Consider the following 25,984-nt stretch of genomic DNA (forward strand, 5'->3'; position numbering starts at 1 on the left):
CACATCATTTATGAAGTTCTGCTTGTTGCTGAAAAGGAGAAAAAAAAAACATAAAAATAAAAAACAACAGAATATGGTATGAATTTCCATAAATTGTTAGAACTTAATTAGAAGTTAGAACTTTGCACTTAATTAATGAGATGATAATTAAACATGTCACCTTTCTCTTGTCAAGTCTCTTGCTTTTGCAATAGCATCATTGATGGGGTTAGGTCCATCCAGTAATCTTTCCACATCATTATGGCGATTCACAACCAATGTTTTGAGGTTGGGTGTTTCATGGATTCCAGGTCCCCATATATCCATGCTTCTACAAAGTTGGATTTTAACATCCACCAAAGATGGATATTTGATGCGACAATTCTCGCTCCCTGAGTAGAAGCTTTTGAGTCTATATAAATTGAAAAAGGATATCACGGTAAGGGAAGGGAATCCAATAACATTTTGAGACCCATCATCTCCACCATCACCACCCCAAATCACTTCCTCTAAATCTTCACAACTTTCAATTTTTAGTTCATTGAGATTGACAAGGCTTTTTGCTACACTCACCGTGAACACTCTTTCTAACTTATTACATCGGAAAATGCTGAGAATGACTAGGTTAGTAAGACTAATATATTCATCCCGGCATCTCCATAACACCTCCAACTTATTAAGATCTTTAAGTGTAAGGGCTTTAAGTTCCTTGAAAAACTTTTCCTTAGTTTTCCCTTCATCCCCAACACACCTTGTGCCATCATCCACTAAGCATGACACATTAGGGCAATCCTCCAACTGAATATGCTCTAAATTATTGAAACTTTCATCATATAGGGTTGGCATCATATTATTTATATTTTTAATTTCATTTAAAATTGTAACAAGACGACTACTCTCCATCAGTTTCTTTAACCTCTTCACTAACAAATTCTGAAGATGTCTTCTTGAAAGAACTAGATAACGACCTGACCATGAGAAGGAGCTGATGTTCGAAGCATTTCGATTGTATTTTCCTATTTGAATCACAAATTCTTTCAATTTTCCGAAATTGAAATCTTGTCCTTGAGGAGGAATATAACGGATACTTGGAACGGTTAAGTCCAAGTATGCCAGCTTTGGCAAGCTCATTATCTCAATAATACTTTCAGAACCTCCTTTGAACTTCAACTTAAATTCAATACGTAACTCCTCCAATTTCGACAGCGCTAATATAATACCCTGCTTTATGCGAGATAGATAGTTACAATGTCTAACATGAAGCACCCTTAAGTTTACTAAATGGGCAATCTCCTTAGGAATTTCATTGATTTTGGTTTTATCTAGAATCAGAATCTCAAGATCCTTTAAATCCCCAAGTATCGAAATTTCATGAAGAGATTTATTTCTACAAAGATTGAGCATACGAAGTTTTGTGAGGAGTTGAAATGATTGTGGCAAGGATGAGATATTATTCAACGAAATATCTAAAACCTTTACTTTTTTCATGCACCCAATGAATTTATTAGAAATCTTTGACAATTTACGATTGCCAAATACAAGGAAAATCTCAAGGTGTGGTACGTTCACCTTATAATTAGGGAGCTTGATGATGTGATTTTGCATGAGTGCAATTCCTTTGTAGCTTTTTAAGCTAGTGCCTGTTGGTAGCCATTTAGTTAAACCTTTCTGAGCTTTCACCAGAAATTTGTTATTGCTTTGAGATGCAATTATCAATGCCACATCACGAACAACATCATGCATTTTGGTACATCCTTTTCGTTTGCTATTTAATAACAAGCCAGAAGAAGTGAGGATATTAACAGCATTTTTAACCCTGCCTCTTGCATCCTCTATGCTATCCAGGTCATCAAATTTTTCTAAACCCACCCCATAACGTACCAAGTATTCCAATGAAATATCTTCAGGGAACATGCTACAGAGCAAGAAGCACGACTTGGGATCTTCACTTTTAAGATAGTCATAGCTTAGCTTTAACTGAGTATATGATTTTCGTATCTCCTCATCGATATTCGATGGTGCATGTTCTTGCAGTTGAGTAAGAGCTGATTCCCATGATTTGATGCTTTCATCTTTCAAAGCATTTCCGACTGCTTGAATAAGTAGTGGCAATCCATCACATCCTTTAACAACCTCTAAAGCAACTGGTTTCAAGTTGGAATCCGTCTCCAATCTTTCACCGACCACATGGTTGAAAAGAATCCATGCTTCTTCTAGTGGCAACGAGTTTAAACAAATACTTTGAGCATTCATTTCCTGGCACAATTTTTCGCTTCTACATATCAATAATATCTTACAATTCATGTAATTATTCCCACATGGAATACACAAGTTTTCCAAATTTAATCTTTCCCAAACGTCATCTAATATGATTAGAATCTTTTCCCCTTTCTTTATTCGCTTCCTTGCTTCTCCAATATCTTTTTTAATCTTCTTAACATCTACGTTTTGTGAGACGGTTGTAAACGCAACATGAGCAAACATATTATTCTTAACTACTCTAGCAACAATTTTCATGGCTAATGTCGTTTTCCCTACGCCTCCCAACCCATAGATTCCAGTGATCTGTATGCTCTCATCTTCAAGAGACTTAATGATATCCCCCAAAGCTGAATTGTGGGTATGAAGATCATCAAGATATTTGTTTTGATAAACATCTAGTGATCCGGGTGTAGGAGTATAAACAGAGAAGGACCTTTCATAAGTGTTGCCACTTTTTAGGAGCTGTCGTAGAGAAGGAGCCATCTTTGTTGCATTCTTACCATAATGATGAAGAGTTCCCCAATTACCACACAAACCAACTTTGCAATGCATCTTCTTCACATTAGGTTCCTGTTCAAGAAATTCCCCAACCTTGGATATTTCAGTGTCTGCATCCTTCATCCAATCTTCCACTTCACACGAGAATTGATCTCCTGTACGGATATTTATCTGTTCTTGAACCCTCTCCCTAATACATTTGAGTTTTTCAGCTTCGCGTCTGATCTTTCTAACATTTTTTGAGCAGTTCCACATGTAACCAATCTCTTTTCTAGCCACGACAAACAATAACCGCATCACTTTGACAGCCACTGCACTGTTCTTTGCCATTCCAGCCAGATTCCTATTTCTTTTTAGTGGGTTGGATAAACAAGTGACAGATCGATGATGATGATGGACCCGTGACGTGGTAAAAAAAACAAAACACTATGAAGATAGAATGATGCAGGGGATCAAAGAAAAAGAGTTACGAAGTGTAACAGCGAAAGCGTACAATGGTGGTGGTGGTTGTTTTGTTGATGATGGTGGTGGATGATTAATTCTTTGTCTTAGAGAAATGAAAGACAAAGTATATTATGGGATGGGTTTAGTTCTTGAGAAACAAAAACCAGTTTCCTTACTACAAAGGAGAAGGTTACTCTCTCTCTCTCTCTCTATATATATATATAATATATATAGCGAAGTCAGTATGGGGTTGTCCTCCATCTAAGCTTATCTAAGCTTAGATGGGGAACCGCTCACATTTGGTTTTTATAATCATGAAAATCATGGGGGTCATGTATTTGTTTTAAATTCAAACAAATAATAAAATATTTGTATGTGAGAGGTTCCTTATCTAAGCTTAGATGGGGAACAACCCCATACTCATTTTTCCCTATATATATATATATATATATAGGGAATGAGAATATAAGATTGTTAGGTACTCAAGCTTAGATGCCGGATACTCATATATTAATTTTTTAAACCATAAAAATCATGAGGACCCAGATATTTATTCATTAAATAATAAATAATAAAATATTAGTATGTGAGGGGTTCCACACATAAGGTTAGTGAAAACAGTTTATGTCCTTTAGATGATATAAATTAAAGGCCAGGATGATTAAGGGTGTTTTTGAAATAATAAAATAAACTAAAGGCAAATATGTCATTTTAAATGAGTTTAAGGATATAAGGGTAATTTTAAAAAGGGAAAAATGAATAAAAAGGTAACATTTTTATCCAAGATTCCTAATAAGGGAAACCTATTTAGGTTTCGTCTATTAAAATGATTTCATTTTTAAAAAGTTTCCAATAAAGGTAATGTCGTTAATTTTCATCGTTAGTCATCCGTTAAATCTTACATTATCGTGTCATCTCATTAAAAGAATCCACGTATGCATCTGACCTGTATATACTATGTATATGTAGTATGCATATATACTTGCATCTCCATCTATCTTCATCAACACCAAGCTTTCTTTTACCCATAAAAATGTTTTCAAAATAGGCTCCATGACGGGTAAAATCATCGCAGAATTATCATCATCAAATTATTCTAAATCTTCTCATTTTTCCACTTACGTGTACAAACAAAAAAACACCAAAACACCATAACATAAAATTTTCTAATTACCATGATGAGAATCAAACTAAAACAAAATCATAATATATATACATATACATATTTATGTATTATAAATTTATGAATTTTTATTTATAGATATTGTAATTTGCTCTTAGAAATAAAATTGGGGTAGCCAAAATAACTTCCGCCAATGTAAAATTAGTCTCATCTTATAGGTCAGTCGTAATAGCTCTCCCATGGTGGCTGGGTTGAAGACTGGTGGCGCCGATGGTAAAGTGAAGGTTGCTCGACTTGCTTGTGGTAAAGGTAAGTGGCGAATGTACGGTGGTGGTGTTGATATATGAGAGAGATGGTACAGATGTGGAATGTACGGTGGCGGTGCGAAAATGGGGACGACGGATGGCGATGAACGGGAGTGGTGATTGTGCGTCATGGATTTTAATTTCAAAGAATATTATGATTGAAAGTAAAATTTACGACCAAAATATGTAAAGATTAACAATAATTAAATGAATTTGGATGGATGGTCGAGAGAAGTTCATTTGAAGAATGTATGTATTATTAGATTGAAAATCTAGAAAATGGAAAAGAAACATACTTTTGGGAAAGAATATAAAAATATATTTTATATATTTTAGTGACGTGACAATCTACGTAGTACTTAACGGTTGATTAACGATAAAAACTAACGATATTACCTTTATTGAGAACTTTTTAGAAATGTAATCCTTTAAATAGACGAAAACAAAATGGGTTTCCCTTATTAGGAATTTTAGATAAAAATGTTACCATTTTATGGATTTTTCTCTTTTAAAAAAGCATCTAAAAAATAAAATAAAAATTTATTCAACAATTAAACGCGATGTTGGCTTGAGAAAAATGGAAAGGTTAGATAAAATTCTCAAAGTATGCATCCTTTTAAGAATTCGCTCTAAGATAAGAACTATTTCGTTATACCACGGATATTGATTAGTTAATAAAACGTCAAAGAATAATTTTTTTTTAATATATACATAGAAACAAAATATTATAAATATTAATATTTATAAATTAAGTATTTAGTAAGGTTAAAAGATTTAAATTATTAATGCAAAACCAAAAATATATAAATTAGTAAGACTTTTTTATAAACTAATATAAATATTAAGAGTACATTACACGGATGGTATAGGGATGAGATCGGTATGAGACCGATACCAAGCGGTACCAAAACCGAGAAATCCCGAAACTAAATATAGCCAAAATGAAATCTCGACACCATACTGAATTCATTTAACCGGTACCGGATTTTCGGTTCCATACCATATTTGTACCGAATTTTATATATGACTTTGTTTGCCAAACTCATATGTACAATATGATATGTAGACTAAAGACTTCTTTTAAAAAGGCACTCTTATCAAAAGTCTTTATGGAAGTGAAGAGCAAACAATGTCCAATTGCCTACCATTCTTAACTTTTATATATGTGTAGTTAGTACAGTGCACCTCAACTAAAAACACAAAAAGGGCATATAGTATACAATTAATGGAAGAAATTTCCACATTAGCCAAGGCTCATCACGAAGCTAGCTCAGATGATATACGAAATTATATATAGATATAGCTGCAGCAGTACACATACTTGCAATTATGCAGCAACTGAAATACTTGTAGCAACACTAATAACATGACTTGAAATCTAAAATTAGTTGCAGCAAAACAAAAATATATAAATAAAAACTTGCACCAAAATCAGTTTTGTCAACAGATTTTAAAATACAAATAAAACCCTTAATACTTAGCTTATTCCGTACTCTTATTTGGTTTTCCCGGTACTATATCTCAAATTACCTTTTTGGTACAAACTTTTGCGACTCTACTCGGACCATATCCCAAGTTATGTTACACTTTTTGTCCTTGGGGTAAGAAAATGACAAAAACAGTCCTCACGTGCACGACATGTGACTGACTTAATGAACTAATAGACGACCGTCAGAAATAGGTACCGTCCGAGTAGGATTTTGCAACTTGAGGTACCTTCCGAGTGGAAATACAAAAGTTTGTACCAAAATAGTAATTTCATGTAAAATTCAGATACCATCCTCGCCACATCATTTTTTTTTATATGTTGTTGGTCTATAATTCCACCTATGCATAGGTATATATCATCTCTGACTCTATTTAATAGAGAGAAACAAAGAAAAGGACTCGAACCTCGTCCCCTTTACTTTTAAAAAAACATGTAACACTCTACCTAACTTATCAAAATTAATTGTTGTTTATTTCTTCATATCTTTAATATAAGAAGCTAATGAGTTAACTTCTTTAATTGACAAGATCAACTGACTAGAGTCATCCTTTGTTTTACTTCAGATCATGGGTTCGACTTTCTAGAGTGACATGTCTTGAGGATTTTTTCTTTGAATCACTTGTAACGGCTTATGGTGTACATCTCGTAAGGGTTTCACCATTATACGGTGAGATGTCCCCTGATGTCAAATACTGACTGACGATTCATAAAAACAAACTTCTTTAATTTATAAATTATATATTTTATATTTTCCAAATCACATGTATCTATGCCTAATTAATAAATAGAAATTATAGGTAGATAAATTATTTCTTAACTAATTCAGTTTTTTTATAATTTTATTTTTTAAGGTTTGACAACGCCTTAAAGGGTTTGTTATCCAATATATATATGTATATAGCGTTGTTAAGACTACTCACCACATTTGCATTTGCATGTGGCAATATTTGAACTCTTCACCCTAAAAAAGTATCACAAAGTAAAAAACTCTTTAACCACTGAGCTATCATCCCTTATGGCAAACTTTTTTGTTATCATTTTTGTTATTGTATACTATCTACATGACTAATCGCTATCTTCAAGTGATAATTTGACATATTTTAGATCTCGTCACACTATCTTTTTTCTATGTGGCGTCTACACGTTGAACGTCTCTTAAAACTTGACAAATCATCATCCAGTCAACAACCACATAGACATCTCTTATGTTTAAATAGAAAATTAAAGAATCGGTAACAAGATTAGAACCTATGACTTCTAACATCTAGTGCTAGACACAAACCACTTGATGTATTAATATTGCTGTCTGCCTTTGATTATCCGAAAAAGTTAATTTTAGTTATTAATTATAATTTCATTAGTTGTTCCATCGCATCATATAAAATAATAAAAATGATGTTATACTCATTTTTATTATATCAACGATTATATAAAATTAAAAAAAGTAAAAATCGAAATAGTAATTACCGTCAAAAAGTTTTATGTTTGTATAAATATTCTTAAAAACTCTTTTAGATATATTTATTTTTATCTTTATCACAAAAAAGTTTTTATTTTTATATAGATACTAGTGTCCAGGCCCGTCTAATGAACGAGTAGTCTCAAAATATATTAATCAAAACTAAAAAATTGGAATTCAAATATATTCAATAGATATACCGAAATCAACTTGAAAATTCGCTAGCTAGCTGAATAGTCACTCCATCGGTCAAAATACTCCTAAAATTTGCTCATTCACCATTGACCGAGCCATGTATGATAGTGCCATGCAAATACCAAAAAAAAATAAATGAAAAAACAGGTAAGTTTTCTTGGTATGTATCTATATATTTAATTCAATTTTAAAAAATAAACTTCAAACAAATTAACCATAAGAATCGAATAAACATCTTTGCATACAAATCCAGGAAAATTATTCAGGATAAAAAAGGAACCCAACCAAGGAAATTCCAAACGTGGATCAAATGATTTTATCGGCTATTGCAAAAAAGTTAGGGAAACAAATTCTTGATAAAAAAAAGAAGAGTCGAGCCAAAAACCTTGCAAAACCATCTCCTGTTGTGTTAAATCCTAAACATAACGTGTTTCAAAGGGTTTTATCTAAAGGTATTATTTAAAATTGATATCATTATTTTCATAATATCCAAAGTATATCTGTTATAAACAAACTAAAATGATGAATTGTTCCACCATGCTAAATAATCATACTAAAACATTCAACACCATCTCAATATGTAGTATTTTTCCCTGATAGAATAACGACGTCTAAAAAATTACACCATTAATGAGCTAGTTTCAAAACAGATTAAAAATAATCATAGTCGATATATTAAAGTAATCATAATCTTACTCATAGCAAAATTCGACTTTTTATCTAAAAGCTTATAGAAAGATATAATCGTAAATCTTAAGTATACACCATTAATGAGCTACTTTCAAAATAATATCAAAATAATCAAAGTTAATAAATTAAAGTAATCAGAACTCTATTCATAGCAAATTTAGACTTTATATCTAAAAGGTTATAGAAAGATATAATCGTAAATCATAAGAGTTAATATAGCTTACAAATAAAATATTTAATATATAATATTTAGATTAGTTAAGTCATACATCACAACTTAATCAATACGAAAGCTAAAGAAGAAACATATGAAAATTAATTCCATATAAATATTGATTCCAGTTTACCTTTTTTTTTTCCAACTTTATTTAAACAAAAAATTTACAGTTTCTTATATTCTAAAAGTGTAAACTATATAATTTGAAAAATATATATCAATTCATCAACAAAGATCATCTCAAACGTTTTGACTTTCTTTGAGTTTAGTTACCATACCTATCAACCGAAAAAAACATAAGAAGATATACATGTTTGCCACTTATCATACTTTAGCGCATGTACTACAATACATATACATATACATATAATAGCACCACATTAAAAACACACACACACACACACACATATATATATATATATATGTATATTACAAGAGTATGAATTCTAGTCTTTTAAAAGCCTCTTTAAAACTAAAGTTATGTTAAGACTTCATCTTATGTGTCAATTTCATTTTATTTTACAATATATTAAATTAAATAAACACTTTATATACACAAAGTTAAAAAAAAAAATTAACAAAAACATATCCCATATCAAAATTAAATCCCGTACAAACTTAACACATATTTTTAAATTTGAAAAATATATATATTTATCAAATATTTATACATTTTATATCAAATATACATCTCATTGATAATTTGGTATATTAATTAGTGATTTACCTAAATATATTTATCTTATAAAACCTAAAATTTGTTTTTACTATTTTTTTTTTTGTGAACTCAACCTCATATTCCAATCCAAAACAAAGCAATGTAAAATTTTGATCTTTCATTCAATTAATTCTAAGTATTTTTCTTATTCGGTGTAATCTTTGATTTTTCATTCAAACTAATTTTTGATCCCAGTATTTTTTTTTTATTCTGTGGGTGAGCTAAAAACAATTTTCTTTTTATGTTTTAATGGGGTTTTCTATGTTAAAAATATTTACAATTTTTTAAATTTTTTTTCTAAATAGCCGCACATCAATGCAACATGCGATATAAAAACAACCCAGCCAACAAACATAAGGAAGAAAATGTTTCCAGAAAGTTACCAATAAATATAAACGATTTTATGTTGCACTTTCTGATATAGACGGGCAACAATGATAAACTCAAACTTTCGGGTTAACCACCATGGCGTTTCATACTTTCCATTTCGCGATCCCCATTTCTAAGCCCAATTTATTTAACAAAACACAATGTGAATACTTTTTGGCATATTTGTGGTAACTGGTAAGGACATCTCTCATCCTAACTTCCTAAGGCCAAACCCATTAGGCCTCCTCGACCATCATCCATCCTCGTCGACGAGGAAGATGTCATAATGTTTAGTAGCGTAATATTGTTTCTTGAGTAACATCATTTTTATTTAGTAGCGTGACTTTTTTTAGCAATGTCGTTTTTATTTAGTACTATAATCGTTTAATTATTAATGTAAGTAAGTAACTCCCAATGCCGTCTTCCACGGGTTTTGGGTCCCAATACCGTCTTCCACGGGTTTTGGGTCTCAATACCGTCTTCCACGGTGTATGAGGGAGGTTGAGATGTAAACAGTCTTACCCCTACCAAAGGTAGAGAGGCTGCTTCCATGTTCTAATATAGGTAGAAAAGGCCCTCCAGCCCTGCTGGGCATGAGGATCGAACCCTTGACCTCTGTCTCCAGAGGCAAGAGTTCCAACCACTGATCCAACCCAGCTGGTTTATTTATTAATGTCATATCTTAAATTATTAATGTTAATGTCATATCTTAAATTTAAAAAATAATAGTTTTGCCTAGTTTTGAGTTAAAATAAAATGAGTATAAAAAAGTGGAAGATGAAATGATAATGGATTGATAAACATTTACTATAGAGAGTTCTTGAATGTCTCATGAATGATTTGACGATAACTTAACATCTCGTTAGGGATGACAAAACTTTGGAGTTTTTCCCTCTAAATACTTGTAACGGCTCATGGTCAGCATCTCGTTGTCCAGGGTACGTGCAAGGCTTCACCATTATACGTGAGATTTCCCCGATGTCGTGTACCGACTGAATGTTCGAAAAAAACTTAACAATGAAGATGAGGTTAACATAATCATAGTTTTCAAACTCGAAAAGTCACGAGCCAATTTGTATGAGTTGAATAAAAACAAAGTGAAAACGAGGGGATTCGGTGGATAACTCGACGAGTCAACGTTTCTCTAGATTCGTCCGAGTCGATACGATTCATGTTCCGAGTGGATACGAGTCCTATGATTATTATATCAAAAGATAATTCTTTTGTGTGGTTTTAAATTAGATTTGATTTCAATAGTATTTTTTCATTTTTCTATTAATATATGATTATTATATCATATTTGTACCATAAATACTTATGTGTTATCATAAAAATATATGTTATCTAATATCATGACTCTTATGATTCAAGTTATATTGTGAGTCACGAGTAAAAAATAAACTTTTGAATCGAGTTTAAACTACAAGTCAACCATTATGAACATAATGTGTTTATTGGGAGAGACCTAATAGAATAGAAAGAAGATGGAGCTTATATTTCCACCTATTTTTCCCATATATACGTCCCTTAAGTATGATAATTGATTCCTATTATACAATGTATTATACAGTGAAAAATGTATATGAGATAAAAGAAGAAAAACTGAAAAATACCTCCTTAAGGAGCATGTTTAGATCAGTGGTTAATACTTTGGTTTTTGGAGACAGAGGTTAGAGATTCAATCTTCATCTCATGTAAAGACCAGAGGTCTTTTTCTACCATTTAGGTGGAATTTGGAAACAACCTCTCTGTCTAGTAAAGTAAGATCTGTCTACATATTAACATCTCTCATACATCGTCATATTATTGGGGCCCAAGACCCATAATAGACACCAATAGACAGTTCCCTTACCTTTATAGGAGAAGTGGTTGCTTTATGAAGCATGAGTCTGGGTTAATATATATGGTGTTTGATTATGATTTTATTACATAATTGCTACTAGGGGATGAGAATAAAGACATGTCTGACACTTAAATAAATGAAACAACTATATATTAATTGTTTTAATCCATAAAAAAAATATATGAACTAAAAATTTATTTATTAAAAAAGCTTTTAAAGAATTAATATGTTAAGGATTTCACACCTAAAATATTAACTTTTTTTTAATACATCACATATTTAAACAGCTACGTATTAGCAATTTATTCATATAGCTAAATTACCCCAAATATTTCGGATAGAGATCCTCTAAAGTTCCTTCAACTTTATTGGTAAAGTCGGAGCAACTTGAATCATTGGATTAAAATAAATGATTGATATTGAAAATTTAAGTTTGAATCTTGATCATTAATTTTAATCCAAACTTGAACATCTATCGAATGAGCTAATACCACCTTGGCTAATAGTCTAATACATTACTTATAGAGTTAATTATAGAAAGTGTCCTTGTCATGGACCTTTGTTTGCAGTTTTCATCCATAAGTTTAATAAATTACAATTTTAATCCAAAAATCTTTACTTAGTCAACACTTTTGGTCCTGGGCATTAACGTCTGTTTTATATGCCATCACTTGTTAGTCACGTGATGAGTAATTTCGTCTTTTACCACAGGACCAAAAATGTAAATATCATCATTGTCATCATCATCTATGTCTTTAGGGGACGACTTAGATGATGTTGATGTTGCTTTCACCAACCATAAATTAATGGGGGGTTTTTTGATATGTGTAAAAATGGATGTAAATGAGTTTGTGAAAACAACATCATTCAACTTAAATAATGTTAACATCATCTAACATTTTCTCATGTCTTTATCACCATCATTACATCTTTCTAGATCTTCAAAATTTGTCCAAATCTTCAATTTATAAAAATCAACAGTTTTTTTCTTACTTTTTTTTACCCAAAACATTATCATCAACAACAATACTAATATGCATCATCTATAAAATAAAACCTATAAATATACAAACTTAAAAATCTATAAAGAAATATTATCATTTTCAAACCTAAAAAAAAACATAGAAATCCAAACATATACATACAAAAAATGAAAAACCAAATCTTCAAACTTTTTCATCATCATCATCATCATCATCAGCATCTTAATTTCTTTTTCTTGGAAAAGAGATAAAGTTGATTATAGAAACTTATATATATATATAATATATATATATATATATATTATATATAATGCATGTATTTTATTGAGAGTTTTTAGGATTTTAAAAGAATTTTAAGGAATTTGGATTTGAGATGTTGTTCATGGTGTTGTACTTTGGATTTGGTTAATTTTTTTGAATTTAGATGGTGGCAGTAGTGGTAAACCATGAGGGTGTTGTAGTTTGGATTTCGATAGGTGTATAGAAATGTAAAACAAAGATTTGTATAATGATTTTAGCTTATTAGGTATGAATTTGAATTGTTGAATGATTGTGGTTGGATATGGATATAGATATAAATACATAGATATAGATCTAGGGAAAAAAAAATTTGGACTAAAAGTGTAAGAAATGAAAGATTAGAAATGACGAAAATACCCATCATATGGCTGACATGAAATGGGTTTTTAAACGGAAGTTATTATCGAGGACCAAAAGTGTTAAAAGGGACAAAGTGTTGAAGGACGAAAACTGCAAATGAAGGTCTACGACAGGGACGATTTCTGTAATTAACTTTTACTTATACTCGGATAAAGAAAAGGCTTGTTTAAATCATTTACAAAATCAAAATGTCTCCTAAATTTCCAACTGACGGGATCCCACAAAAGAAGAAAAGTTTAAATTGCTTCTGCTCTCCTCATTCCAAGTTTGTTTCTTTTTAAGAGAATAAAGGTACAGATTTCTATCATTTTATTGAACTTAAATTAAAATCTATGTGTAGGCCTGGAGGATACATTCATTGTCCCTCAAAGCGAACGCAGAAATGGCTTCCTTTGTTAGGATTTCAGGTGATTCATACAATCTCATGTTTCACATTTGTCGGATATTTATTATAGATATAGATATAGACACATAAATACAAATCTAGTTATATTCTTGCTTCTGTTTGCTCTGTTCTTAGTAGTACTCTTGGTATATGATGCTTTGCTTGAATTCTGAAAAGAACATTTAGATTCTTACATTTGTTTTTATCTGTTAGTATTAGTATTGGTATCTGATGCTTTTCTTTAAATTTTGAAAAGAACATTTAGATTATTACATTTTTATCTGTTAATTAGTAGTCTTCTTAGCATATGATGCAATGCTTGAAATTTTGAAAAGAACATTTAGATTTGTACTAGGGATATGCACGGTTTGGTCTAAACCGGCTAAACTGTTTAAACCGTAGTAATTAGACGGATTGGTCGGTTTAAAATTAAAAACTTAAACCGTTGGTTTGCCTTTTTAATAAACCGCTCTTATGGTTTGATTCGTGGTTTTAGACTTTTATTAAACCGATTTAACCAAACCGGACCATTTAATTATATCAATGATATATTTAATTTATATATATATATACATATACATGTATATATTAATATTCAATATTATAAATTATAAATAACAAATTATTAGTTGGTATAAAGTTGAACATATTCAAATTCTAGATTTAAAATTTTCAAAGATACGATTCCTAAATCACCAAAGTAATCAATATTATATGATTTATATTTTTCAAAATACTTTGTGTTTCATTTTAAGTATAAGTGAAACTTTTGCAATTTAGTATTACTAAAAGCTTTTATATATGAACGTCAAAAGTATGATAACCGTTTAACCGGACCAAACGAAATCGGTTAATTGGTTTTGGTTGGTTTGGTTTGGCATAACAATTTGGACGGATTGGTTTGAAAAAATATTAAACCGTTTACATTGGTTTGGTTGAGATTTTTAACAAAAACCGACCAAACCGGACCACGCACATCTCTAATTTGTACAGATACAAATGTTGTTCCTTTACAGGTTTTGCTATTATTTATTATAAAGTCATTAATGTCTTTAGTAATAGAAAATAATTTATTTTAACATAAGACTAGCGGCGACAATGTCATGGTGGGGTGACTGTTGGTGGTAAAGACGGTATTGAGTGGTATAGATAATTGATGTAAAAGTAATTGGTGTAAAGGGTTAATAAAGATATTTTAAAAAACAAAGAACTAATAGTGTAATTTAATTATTAAGGACATTTTAGACAATTCTTTCCATGTGACTTTCAACAATGAGTGTTTTTCGTATAATATATTTGATGTTATAATTTGACTTTTGAAGTTTTTTGTTAACAACTTTAACTATAAATATTTTTGTATGTGTTATACAATACTTGATGTAAAATATATAGATAGATTGAACTTTAGATGTAATTTTTCATTGATACAACTTTTATACAAATAAAGATACTTACGATCAAAATTAGAGAAGAAAGACTCAACAAGTCAACTTTGGACATTTAAATTGGGAAGGAAAAAGATGCTTTTTTTATTGGTAAAAATGTTAATTTAACTAACCTACATTTTACCTTAAGATGCCCTAAATTATCTTAACTACATTAATATTTAAAAAATATAAATATTAGTAACTCCTAATTCATCCTTAATTGTTTATCACCTATTTTTGTTAAACTTTGACTTTTTTCTATTTTGATTAGTCTTTCTTTGTCTTTCTTATTCTAGCAATCAACCCGAATTTAACCCGGATATTTTAATTAAAATTTTAAGATATATATATATATATTTTGATGTTGATACATCATAACTTGATTTTAAATTAGTCAATCTTTAGCATAAAAATTTAAAAAAATATGAGTAACTATTACAATAACAAAAAATAAAAGCATTTCATAATTTAATACGACAAAGAATTTTATTTATAATAAGAGATTATAATTTTTATTATGCATTTAGGGGTTATTTTTATTTAAAAACATTAAAACTATTTGACATCATAACTAAAAGAAAAACCCTTTGAAGAATAAATTTGGACTCATATGGTTCTTCGAGGTGTCCTTGCTGATGTGGCACTGATGTTAATGTGGTATTGATAGTGAGGATGAGATAAGGATGTGGGTATGCTTGGCATGGGCCTAATGGTACAGCAGGATTTCATAAAGTGATCGAGTATTATCGTTCATGTATCTTCTTTTTTGAATACAGTACTGTCATGGGCCGATATACTAGCTACATTTGCAATGTATTTGATGATGACCTACTTAACAAATGTTTGGAATCTAAGTACAACACATGCTGCTGGCATCATTAATATTTGGAATGGGATCACACCCGTGTTAGCCATTATTTTTGCATTCTTTGTTGATGAGTTCATTGGTGACTTCAATATGCTTGTGCTCTCTAGCATTTCCTATAGTATTGTAAGTTTTCTTATAGGGTTAAGTGCGCCATAATGTGACTAACTATGCACAATAAGTTATAGGCTATGTTTGGCATAAGCTTTTCAAGAGCGATTCAGGAGCTTTAGCTTTTTATTTTAAACTAAAAGCTCCTAAAATATTGAAAGCTTTGTTTGGATGCAACTGGATTTAGCTTTTATTTGGAGAAAAAAAAGCTCCAGAATGAAATGCTGGTTGAAGTAGCGTTTCAGAAGCTTTAGCTTTTCGATGGAGCTTTTACTCTTTAAAAGTTTCACAAATGCTTTTCAAAGTTGCAGCTACAGCTACCATACCAAACACTTTTAAAAAATAAGAGCTACAACTTACAGCTCCAACTAAAAGTTACCGCTACAAACTACAGCTACTAGCTACAACTACTTTTGCCAAATATACTCATAGTGTGCACAAACTATCAAACACCTCTATTGCATGCACAAACTTAGTAAAAATGTTCAAATCATGTAACATGATATACGTGACAACCCATATGAGCTGTCACATGCAAGTTTTTGATTCGTCGGCCATAGCTAGTTACATGAATTTGAACATTTTTGTTAAGTTAATGCATAGAATAAAGGTGTTCGATAGTTTGTGCACACTATAATTTTTTGTGCATAGTTAGTTACATTATGGCACACTTATCCCCTTTTTATATGTATAGTTGTTGTGTATAACATTTATTTCAGTAGCATAAAGAAAACCATGAAACTAAACATAAGTGTATTCAGGGATTAGGATTATTGACAATGTCAACACCCCCTGTTTTTGGCCCATGTAGCGACTACAAGGAGAAATGTATCGGGTATACACAAAAGGTTTTGTTTTATACTGCATTACCATTGATAGCAGTCGGGATGGCCGGTCACTTGGCCTCCTTCTCACCCTTTTTGGATCTACAAACAAAACGTGAACATGAAGAGGGAGCTGACGAGAGTTCTAAAAAGTTTTGGCAAATTATGGGTTTGATGATGGTGGTGGTTGTACCATATGTTGCAGGTTTTGCTGTTCAAATTATAAAACCATGGTCAATTCGGTTTGGTATTCCGGCCATTTGTACTTTGGTGGCAACAGTTATATTCTTGTCAGGATTTCGTGAGTACCGACATATAAACCCAGGGGGAAGCCCATTAAAAACCACCTTGAGAGTTTTTGTAGCTACTGCTCGTAATATTTCCCGACCAAATCCTAATCCTGAACAACTCAACAATGAAGAAGATGCTCGTTTGACCAACAGCCTAAGGTCATATGATTCTTTTTGTTTATCTATTACCTCAAAACAGAACGCTGAAATTATTTTTGAGTTCTTTAGATGGGAAAGATTTGCTGGCTGGACTCGTTGGGAAATAAGTCAAGACGGGTTTGGGTTGAAATGGGTCATCTTTTGAAACAGTCCGGACTGGCTTGACCCACTAACGCTTTTTTCTTCAATTTCTGGATATCTTATTATATCAATAATGCTTTTGTAAATTATGATAACGCAAAGAGTACTATCACAAAAATAAAACGACTATTTGAATATAGAGATAATGGCATCAAATGTCACAAACTTTCAAATCTGGGTTTTTGGATGTCAGGCCAATCAAAAATGTGCAAACCGACAATGTAGAAATGGACGGCTAGCTTATATGGTTGCCACATATTCCCGTATATATCCAATAGCCGGAATTTGAAAGTTCATTACATACTATGAACACCGAAGTAGTTCATATAGAAGATAACCTTTTGTGTATATATGGTTACATTTTGGTGGCATTATCCCTTGAACAAACTAGACTTATTCATATATGCAATGATACTATATAGCCGTTGGGTGACTCTGATTTACTTATTCTTGTAAGATAAAGAATAACCCAGATAGACTTTGATTTAACCTAATTCTCTTATGCATTTGTGATGAAACACAGCTGCTTAAACAAGGCTGCTATTAAGTTACCTGAAGAACAACAATCAAAAAAGTGGAAGGTATGCAGCGTGCATGAAGTTGAAGACACCAAGATTTGTATCCGTATGGTCCGAATGTGGCTAGCATTCATTGTGATTGGTATGGTGCTTTCTATCGGAAACACTTACTTTCTGGAGCAAGCTAACCACATGGACCATAAACTAGGAAAAATAAAGGTCCCTACTATAATATTTCTTTTGTTCCATAGTTTCACTAGGTCAATATGCGCATCCTTATATTCCTACTTCACAAAGCGTTTGGCAAACAAGAAATACGTTCCACCAGTCGGGATTGCCACAAGTATGGTTTTCTCTGTATTATGTTGCATTACTGCTGCAAAAGTGGAAACCCGAAGACTAGATCGGATTAGGGATAATGGCTTACTAGACAAACCTGATGCGACGATCCCAATGAGTATATTTGCGCTCCTTCCACAGTTTATGCTTCTTGCAGCCGTTGACGGGATTGGTAATCGTAGCATCAATAGTTTCTTCATGCACCAAACCCCTCAATCCATGCATAAGTATTTGGGTTATTTTACGAAGGGTGTGCTAGGATTAGGAAGCATGGCTAGTGTTTTATCAGTCTATATTGTAGGGAAAGTTAGCGAGAGAAACCAAAAGCCAAATTGGTTTCAGTTTTCATTAAATAGGAGCCATTTAGATCGATATTATTGGGTCCTAGCTGCGCTAAGTGCGGCTAATATACTCGTTTATATCATCATTGCACTTTTCTATAAGTACAAGGAACCACCAACACATGCAGATGCATATGATGATGATGAAGATGAAGATGAAGATGAATATGAAGAAGACGAAGTAGAAGAAGATGATGAAGAAGATGAAGCTGAAGATGAAGATGATTCTAAGAACCATTCGAAATGTTGTTGTTAAGAGCATAGGATGATCACCCCCGAATGTTGTTATATGGGGCTCTCATGCCAACCCCGAATTCGAGTTGGATGATCCCCCGGCCCCTCCCCCCATCCCTACCATACCACACCTCTCGGTTCGTGGTTCGATGAGAGACATTTGAACGCCGAGTTCGACATTGATTAATTTATTTTTTTATTAATTAGAGACGTGTTATGTGAAGCTCCAAGTAACAAAATGGAAGGATATGGTGTTTTAATAACGGATGTACTTGTAGTTGTCGTCTGTGATTTATTAATTTTTTCGGATACTCACCGTTGTTATTAAGAAACGAAACTATGATACAAGCATCAAGAAAGGTTTTTCTATGTCCCCGATTTGAATTTGAGATAAACAATCAGAAATCAAGAAGTACAAGTTTAAGGGTGTGTTTTAGTGTCTCCTAATAAAGAAATTGTATGTGTGTGAAAATGACGGTTATTGAGAGCGAATGTATGTGAAAGTGAAAGGTTAGTATTAAGAGTGAGTGAAAAATCTTTTCTTTATATATAATAATAATAATAATATCTATCTATATAAATATTAAAACAATAGTTATCATAGCATTTTAAAGTCTTCTACAATTTAAAGCTATTTTTAAAAATTGCCACATAGGCCTTTATCCTATGTGGCATCTCTATATTTTTTACAATATATAAATCTACAAAATTATATTATCTAAAACTATTAAATTAAATAAAAATAAAATCTATATATAAACAAAATCTTACAAAAATAAAAGTAAAAAATAACATTCTATATCATAATAGAAACCGTATGAATTTAAAATCTATTTTTAAAATTGGAAAATATTTGGTTTTCAAATTATTTATTTCTTAATTTTACTATCCAATATAACCAATATTATATATCACATTGTAATATAGTTTTTTATCCTTTTCGTGGTGGTGATTTTACGTTTTATAAAAACTATTATCAATTACTAGGTGAATTCAACGTAATTTGAATCATAGGTTTGTTTTTTGTAATCTAATTATAATTTGAATTTGGTTTCTAACTAAATCTAATTAAAGCTTTTCCACTTTTATGAATTTTATTATTTGATGAAGTAAGTTTTATGAAACTATTTTCTTTAAAAGAGTGTGATGAAATTCTAATAAGTCACATATCACTTTGCAAAAAATAAAAGATCGTTATGATTTTACATTATATTTACATTTTAACCTCATTTTATGTTCATTAGTATTGCATGAAATATAATATGTGACAGTTAATATGAATATTTGATAACGTAAGTTTTTATATAAATGCAAAGATTTTCATAAATAATAAGAGTTATATTTTGAATTTATTTATTTCAATAAATGTAAAAATTTCCATTTAATGATAATATAGATTTATATGTGCATGCCTAAATAGTGTATACTTGTTAAAAGTTATTATAAATATTCATATAACTAAAACAACATTTTTAAATAACCGCACATCGTGCGGGTAAAAGACCTAGTATAATATATAATAATATATAATAAAGAAGGATTGTTTTTAAAAAAAATTTTTATAAACAATTATGATGTGGCATGTTTACAAATTTTTTTCAAAATGTTTTTATTTTATTTATGATTATGATGTTATATTTAATTAATAAAATTCTTAAAAATAAATAGCCTATTAAATGTTTTTAAAATGTTTTATTTTATTAATGATGTCTACAAATTTATTCTTTTATCATAAATGCCTTTTTATATTTTGTTAACGCGATACTAATATATAAAAATTATGTTATTAATCAATTTTAATATCTCCAAATCGAGTTAAAATATATCAATAACAAAATTTATATACATTTTTAAAGATTTTTTTTGCTTTTAAAAATTTAGTTAAAATGTCCGGTTTGAACCCGGGCCAATCAACTAGTAAGTTACAAAATACATGTGTTTGGGGGGTTTATGTACATAAGTCCTATTTTACATCTAACCCCCTTTAACACTACTATTGTTTACACATTAAGGACAAAATACAAATAGACACTCTTTTTCTAACAATCTCCCGTTTTGTATCGATTTGGCAATCATGATCAAATTCTGTCTCGTCTTCTTCTACTACCTTTTCCTCTTCCTCTTACTTGAACTCCCCCCTGCTCCCCTTGCATGTCTGTTATAGAACCTGGGAATGAAATGCAAATTGTCACCATCCGGTCTTCGTTCAGTTAATCGAATGTTCTCTACAAAATCTACCGGAGGTACATTATGGGGTCCTGGGACATTTCTTGGTTGGTATCTTATTCTAAGTCCCTTCATCAACATAAATCACATTTTGAGGAGTATTTGGTCGTATAGCATCCTTCAACTTCCTTATATCTTCTCGAACAGATAAATGATAATATATTTTCTTGATAACTCTGTGCATGAGACCTTTTTGAGCTCTATTTTCTTCTTTATATGACACCACTTTCATTCAGTGGCGAATCCAAAACTAAAAGTTACGTAGGTCCTATCAACCTTAACCCGATGACATGTTTCAGGAGACAAAATGCACGGGTCATATTGATGGGTCGGGTCGTGTCAAGTTAAATTTTAAACGTAAATACTCGTATAAACCATAAAACTAAATTGAAATAGTACATAGACAAAAACTTTGTTTAATTTTTTCTAATTAGCATTATGAGTTATGACATCAATACAAGAGTTAGTTTGTTTCAATTTTTAAGTTTTCGAAATCCTTGAAATTTTTGTAAACCTTTTGATTTAAAAATCTTTATAAATAGTATTCATATAACTTATTACGTACATAGAATTTTTATTTCTATTAAAATGATACTGGTAAGCGTTATATATATACTAAAGATATATACTTATTTAGTTATTAGTTATTTGTGATAAGGCATAAACTTTTTGAAAGCTATTTAGAGGCAAAACTAATAGACTTTAAAGTCAAAGGGTATAAATAAAAATTATCAATACTACAAGGTTAATAAAACAAAAAAGGTAATAGAAATATATATGGGTCATGCTGTCATGGTCATCTCTTACATCTCCAACCTGCAACACTTTTGCCTCTATTAAAATTCAAGCTCAAAGTTATTACTCTTTTACAACATTAACAGGTTTAATTTGCATCCAGTCATTCATATAAATCGATCAAGCTAGGTCCTAACCAAACCTCAAGGTAGGTCCTCGAGTAATTATCGCATCACTTTTTAAAACATTTCAACACTTAGGTAGGTCCTAGGACCTACCTAGTATAACACTAGATCCACCCCTGCTTTCATTATTTGAAGAGCATATCTTAAAGTTCCGTCATACTTGTGAAGTTCTCCGACTCGAATGAAAACCTTCCTTTTAGCTTCATTTCTGAATATGAACCCAAGACTAGCCTTTTTATAAAAGTGCACAATCAAATCTGATTAAGATCAACTCCATCTAGTATTTGATTGGGGGCCAGCACATTAATCTTCCTCTTCATTCTTTCTGACCCATCTGGAAGTCATGAAAGCTGACATGTTGAATTACACTTTTGATAAAATTTCTGATTGCATTATCAGCAATTCTTTCTGCTTCATTCTTGACCAAGGCATCCTGAAAGAAGTTATAGAGCCAAATGACATCTTCAATAGCAAGATTAAAGAAATATGCTCTTATCACATCAAACACTGGGATCCAAAGCTGTCTACGCTTGTATAATCTGATCTTTACAAGACTTTTTGTTCTGTGTTCTTTCTGAAGAGCCAACTCTTGCTCATCTTTGATCTTGAACCTCTTCATCATTTCTTTATAATCTTCTTTTTGTTTAGGAGTCATTTTTCTGCCTTGTATGATGCATATGGCTCTTCAACTTCATTGTATTATGTAGCATTGCAGAATATTGGTTAGGTTCATTCTGTTGGCACCACGTTAGGTGATTGTAACTTAGAGGACTAATGGTCATGGTTGCAAATATTAGCTGTATATCAGTGATATATGGGATATGGGCCTTCAACTAATACGATACATGGGTTATCGGCTGAACTTATCGTTTTGGTCAAATGTCGGTCAATATCGGCCATTATCGGTCAAATATCTGTAAAAAAAAGTTAACTTTAAAAAAAAAAAAAAACGGGGTTAAAACCAAAAATAGGGTTTCTGACTTTAAGATTAAAAGGTATGTAAAATTTACTTCGTAACATAGCAATTATGATTAAAAGGTATGTAAACTTATGTCAAATTGTATATATTGTTAGTATATATATATATATATATATTAGATAAATTCCTTTACAATTTAGGGTATCTAATATATCCCCGACATATCCGATATATCGCATATCGGGGGTCGGCTGATACGATATCGAAACCGATATTTACAACCTTGCTAATGGTACATACATTAAACACCAAAGGGGTTGAAAGTGTAAATGCTCTCATTATAAATAAAGAGTCATTAACCCTAAGTTAATGTTAATCTCAACACATATTACATCCTAATTTTCGTGTGTGTATTCCTCTCTAATTCGTGCATCATGATCCAACTGAATTACTCATCCCATTATTACTCAATCACCTTGTTATGGGAACTCGAAATCATAAGCAATTATGCTTTATGCTCTTACAGGTTCCACAGGACGATTGGAAATGTTATATCACTAGAATCGAATCATGTTTATTCCAACATGTGGTATCAGAGCCATGTTACGAACTATCAGTCATGATTTGGTTCAAATTCCATGTTTTTCGTGAAATCAAAAACGGCAGATTATGAAATTCGTGCTGACATCATCACGAGTTCGTGCTGACGTCATCACGGACTAAAGATCACTTCGCGCTGATGTCATCTTCGTGCTGATGTCATCATCACTTCTGCAGCTCTTCGCGCTTACGTCATCACACGAAATTCAGCTATCTTCGTACACGAACTCGTGCTTACATCATCACGAGCTTATGAGAACTTCGTGCTGACATCATCAAGAACTTATGACACCTTCGTGCTGATATCATCACGACTTTATGAAATCTTCGTGCTTACGTGCTCACGACTTACTGATATCTTTGTGCCTATGTCATCACGACATACTGATGTTATCTTGCTTACATTAACACGAATTATTAGACGACTTTGTGCTTATGTTATCACGACTTACTGTTATTTTCGTGCTTACTAACTCACGATTTATTACTTAAGTTCATGTTATAAGGAAGACGATTTTAGCTGATGAATGTGTTCGTGCGTACTATTTTACCCAATAATTTTGTGGCTAAATTTGTCTCTAATTTTTCAAAAATAAATTTTTCTAAGACATTTTTGCCATAGGACCCCGCCATGGACCCCGCTTCTAGGGGCGCTGCCCCCGAACCCCCGTAATGTTTGGGGGCTTCTCACTAATGTACATGGCATTATCATTTGTGCCCAAAGGTCAAATGTGATTCTCATGGTTCATTCTGTCCTTTTGCATAATGAACACTTAGTATATTGATTTTGCCTAAATGTGATTTAATATGCTTTGTGTGCTATAAGAACTTAGATATTATATAATATACACGATTAGTGAGAATATACACGATTCTTAATTTTGTGCCCAATGGTCAAAAGACAAGCGTTGTGTTGCATGACCTAATGCTCATTTGTACTTAAATATTAGTTACTTCTGCTCAAAGATGATGTAAATTCTAAGTAGAGCCTTATGTCAGTTTATTGTTTTGGTGTTTACAATAGGTTACTTATCACTAGTTTCATTAATATAATGGTCTTAGTCTCATTATTCTTAGGAACATTACTTTAGCCTCTTATGTATTTTAAGCATTACGTTAGTTCCATTACATTTAGAGACATTACTTAATAAGCCTTAGATATCTAATTATGTTACTATAAGGAACATTATTATTAGCCCTTAGTTAGTTTTAGGCATTACTTTAGTTCCATTACCTTCATAGATATTGCTTAGTCTGTCTTAGATAGCTAATTATGTCACTATAATCTTATTGCCCTTAGCTTTAGGCATTACTTCAATAATCTTCTATTACTTGTATCCTAAATTTTTTAACCTCCTTATTTCCAATGTAGTACCTAACTTAGGCATTGAGCCACTTATTGATGCAAACTTTGCTTCATGAAAAGATTAATTGCCTCTAATTTTGGAGATGCTAGACCTTGACTATGTCATTCGCCAGAATGAACTCACTGCTATTACTGCTAACTTTTTCGCAGATCCAAAAGCGAATTTTAAGAAAGTGGGATAGGGCGAATCACTTGTCACTAATGATGGTCAAGAACTTCATCAATCATAGTATCTGAGGGAATGTATAAGGCGTTTGCAAGTAGCTTAAGAGCAAAGGAAATAGCAGTATATGTGAACACGTAATGAATATGACTGACATGACTCATAAATTTAAGAGTCCTAACATGGAAGTCTCTGACAATTTTCTTATGCATTTTATGATGACCTCATTGCTTGCTAATTTTGACACCTTCAAAATTAACTTTAGCGCCATGAAGGATAAATGGCCGATGAGTGAACTAAATGCAATGTGTGTGCAAGAAAATGTTCGTCTTAAGTAGGGCCAACCTAACGTGTTCAACTTACTACTACTGCTAATTCCATTAAGAGGAAAGATATGACAATAATAATACTGCAAATAAAGTTCAAAAGGCTAATCATGGTGTTGTTGCTTCTAGCTTTAAGTTCTTGACGAACAATCCTAACTGCACATTCTGATTGTGCCCAGATTGCCCTAAAATCAAGGAGTAGCTAGCTAAGAAAGGTAACTTATTTCATGTAATACTTGATTTATTTATGAATACATGTGTGAGTGATTCTAGTTCTATGGTTCATGTATTTAACTCAATACATAAAATCCATACAATCCAAAAGCTATCAAATGACCAAAGAAAGCCTAGAGTTGGAAGGGTTGATCTCTTATATGTCGAAACCATGGAGACTTATGTTTTACATATAAACACTGGAAAATGTATTAGACTAGTAGATACCTTATGTGTTTGGAGAATTTCTCGGAACCTTGTATCTATTTTTCTAGTCTAAGACCTTGAAAGTTATGTAATAATTCATGGTTACGGCGAGATTGCCATTACTCATAATAATGAATTTCTTGGTCATAGTTTCTTTGATGAATTGTTGTGTAAGT

The 25,984-nt window shown here is 31.6% G+C and overlaps 2 protein-coding genes across 2 annotated transcripts; one reads left to right on the plus strand and one right to left on the minus strand.

Annotated features, from left to right (window-relative positions):
* Positions 1-325: 325 nt before the first annotated feature.
* Positions 326-3,069, minus strand: LOC122591666 (probable disease resistance protein At4g27220). Its single transcript, XM_043763919.1, has 2 exons — positions 442-3,069; positions 326-391 (listed from the first exon to the last, which is right to left on the minus strand). Exons 1-2 carry the CDS (start codon positions 3,067-3,069, stop codon positions 326-328), a joined length of 2,694 nt encoding a protein of 897 aa, XP_043619854.1.
* A 10,359-nt stretch (positions 3,070-13,428) lies between these two features.
* On the plus strand, positions 13,429-19,237 carry LOC122593568 (protein NRT1/ PTR FAMILY 5.5-like). Its single transcript, XM_043765994.1, has 5 exons — positions 13,429-13,499; positions 13,575-13,641; positions 15,823-16,037; positions 16,784-17,295; positions 17,960-19,237. Exons 2-5 carry the CDS (start codon positions 13,617-13,619, stop codon positions 18,888-18,890), a joined length of 1,683 nt encoding a protein of 560 aa, XP_043621929.1. The 5' UTR covers positions 13,429-13,499; positions 13,575-13,616; the 3' UTR covers positions 18,891-19,237.
* The last annotated feature ends 6,747 nt before the right edge of the window (positions 19,238-25,984 follow it).

Source organism: Erigeron canadensis, chromosome 3, assembly GCF_010389155.1.
Source record: "Erigeron canadensis isolate Cc75 chromosome 3, C_canadensis_v1, whole genome shotgun sequence".
Classification (NCBI taxonomy): domain Eukaryota; kingdom Viridiplantae; phylum Streptophyta; class Magnoliopsida; order Asterales; family Asteraceae; genus Erigeron; species Erigeron canadensis.

What these genes read in the sequence shown, in the direction of transcription:
- LOC122591666 (XM_043763919.1), bottom strand. Translation starts at nt 3,069, where the DNA reads ATGGCAAAGAACAGTGCAGTGGCTGTCAAAGTGATGCGGTTATTGTTT. An exon ending in GAGATGATGGGTCTCAAAAT is followed by an intron (nt 392 to 441) that starts GTTATTGGATTC and finishes CAATTTATATAG; the next exon opens with ACTCAAAAGCTTCTACTCAG.
- LOC122593568 (XM_043765994.1), top strand. Translation starts at nt 13,617, where the DNA reads ATGGCTTCCTTTGTTAGGATTTCAG. An exon ending in TTCCTTTGTTAGGATTTCAG is followed by an intron (nt 13,642 to 15,822) that starts GTGATTCATACA and finishes TTTTGAATACAG; the next exon opens with TACTGTCATGGGCCGATATA. An exon ending in CGTTTGACCAACAGCCTAAG is followed by an intron (nt 17,296 to 17,959) that starts GTCATATGATTC and finishes GATGAAACACAG; the next exon opens with CTGCTTAAACAAGGCTGCTA.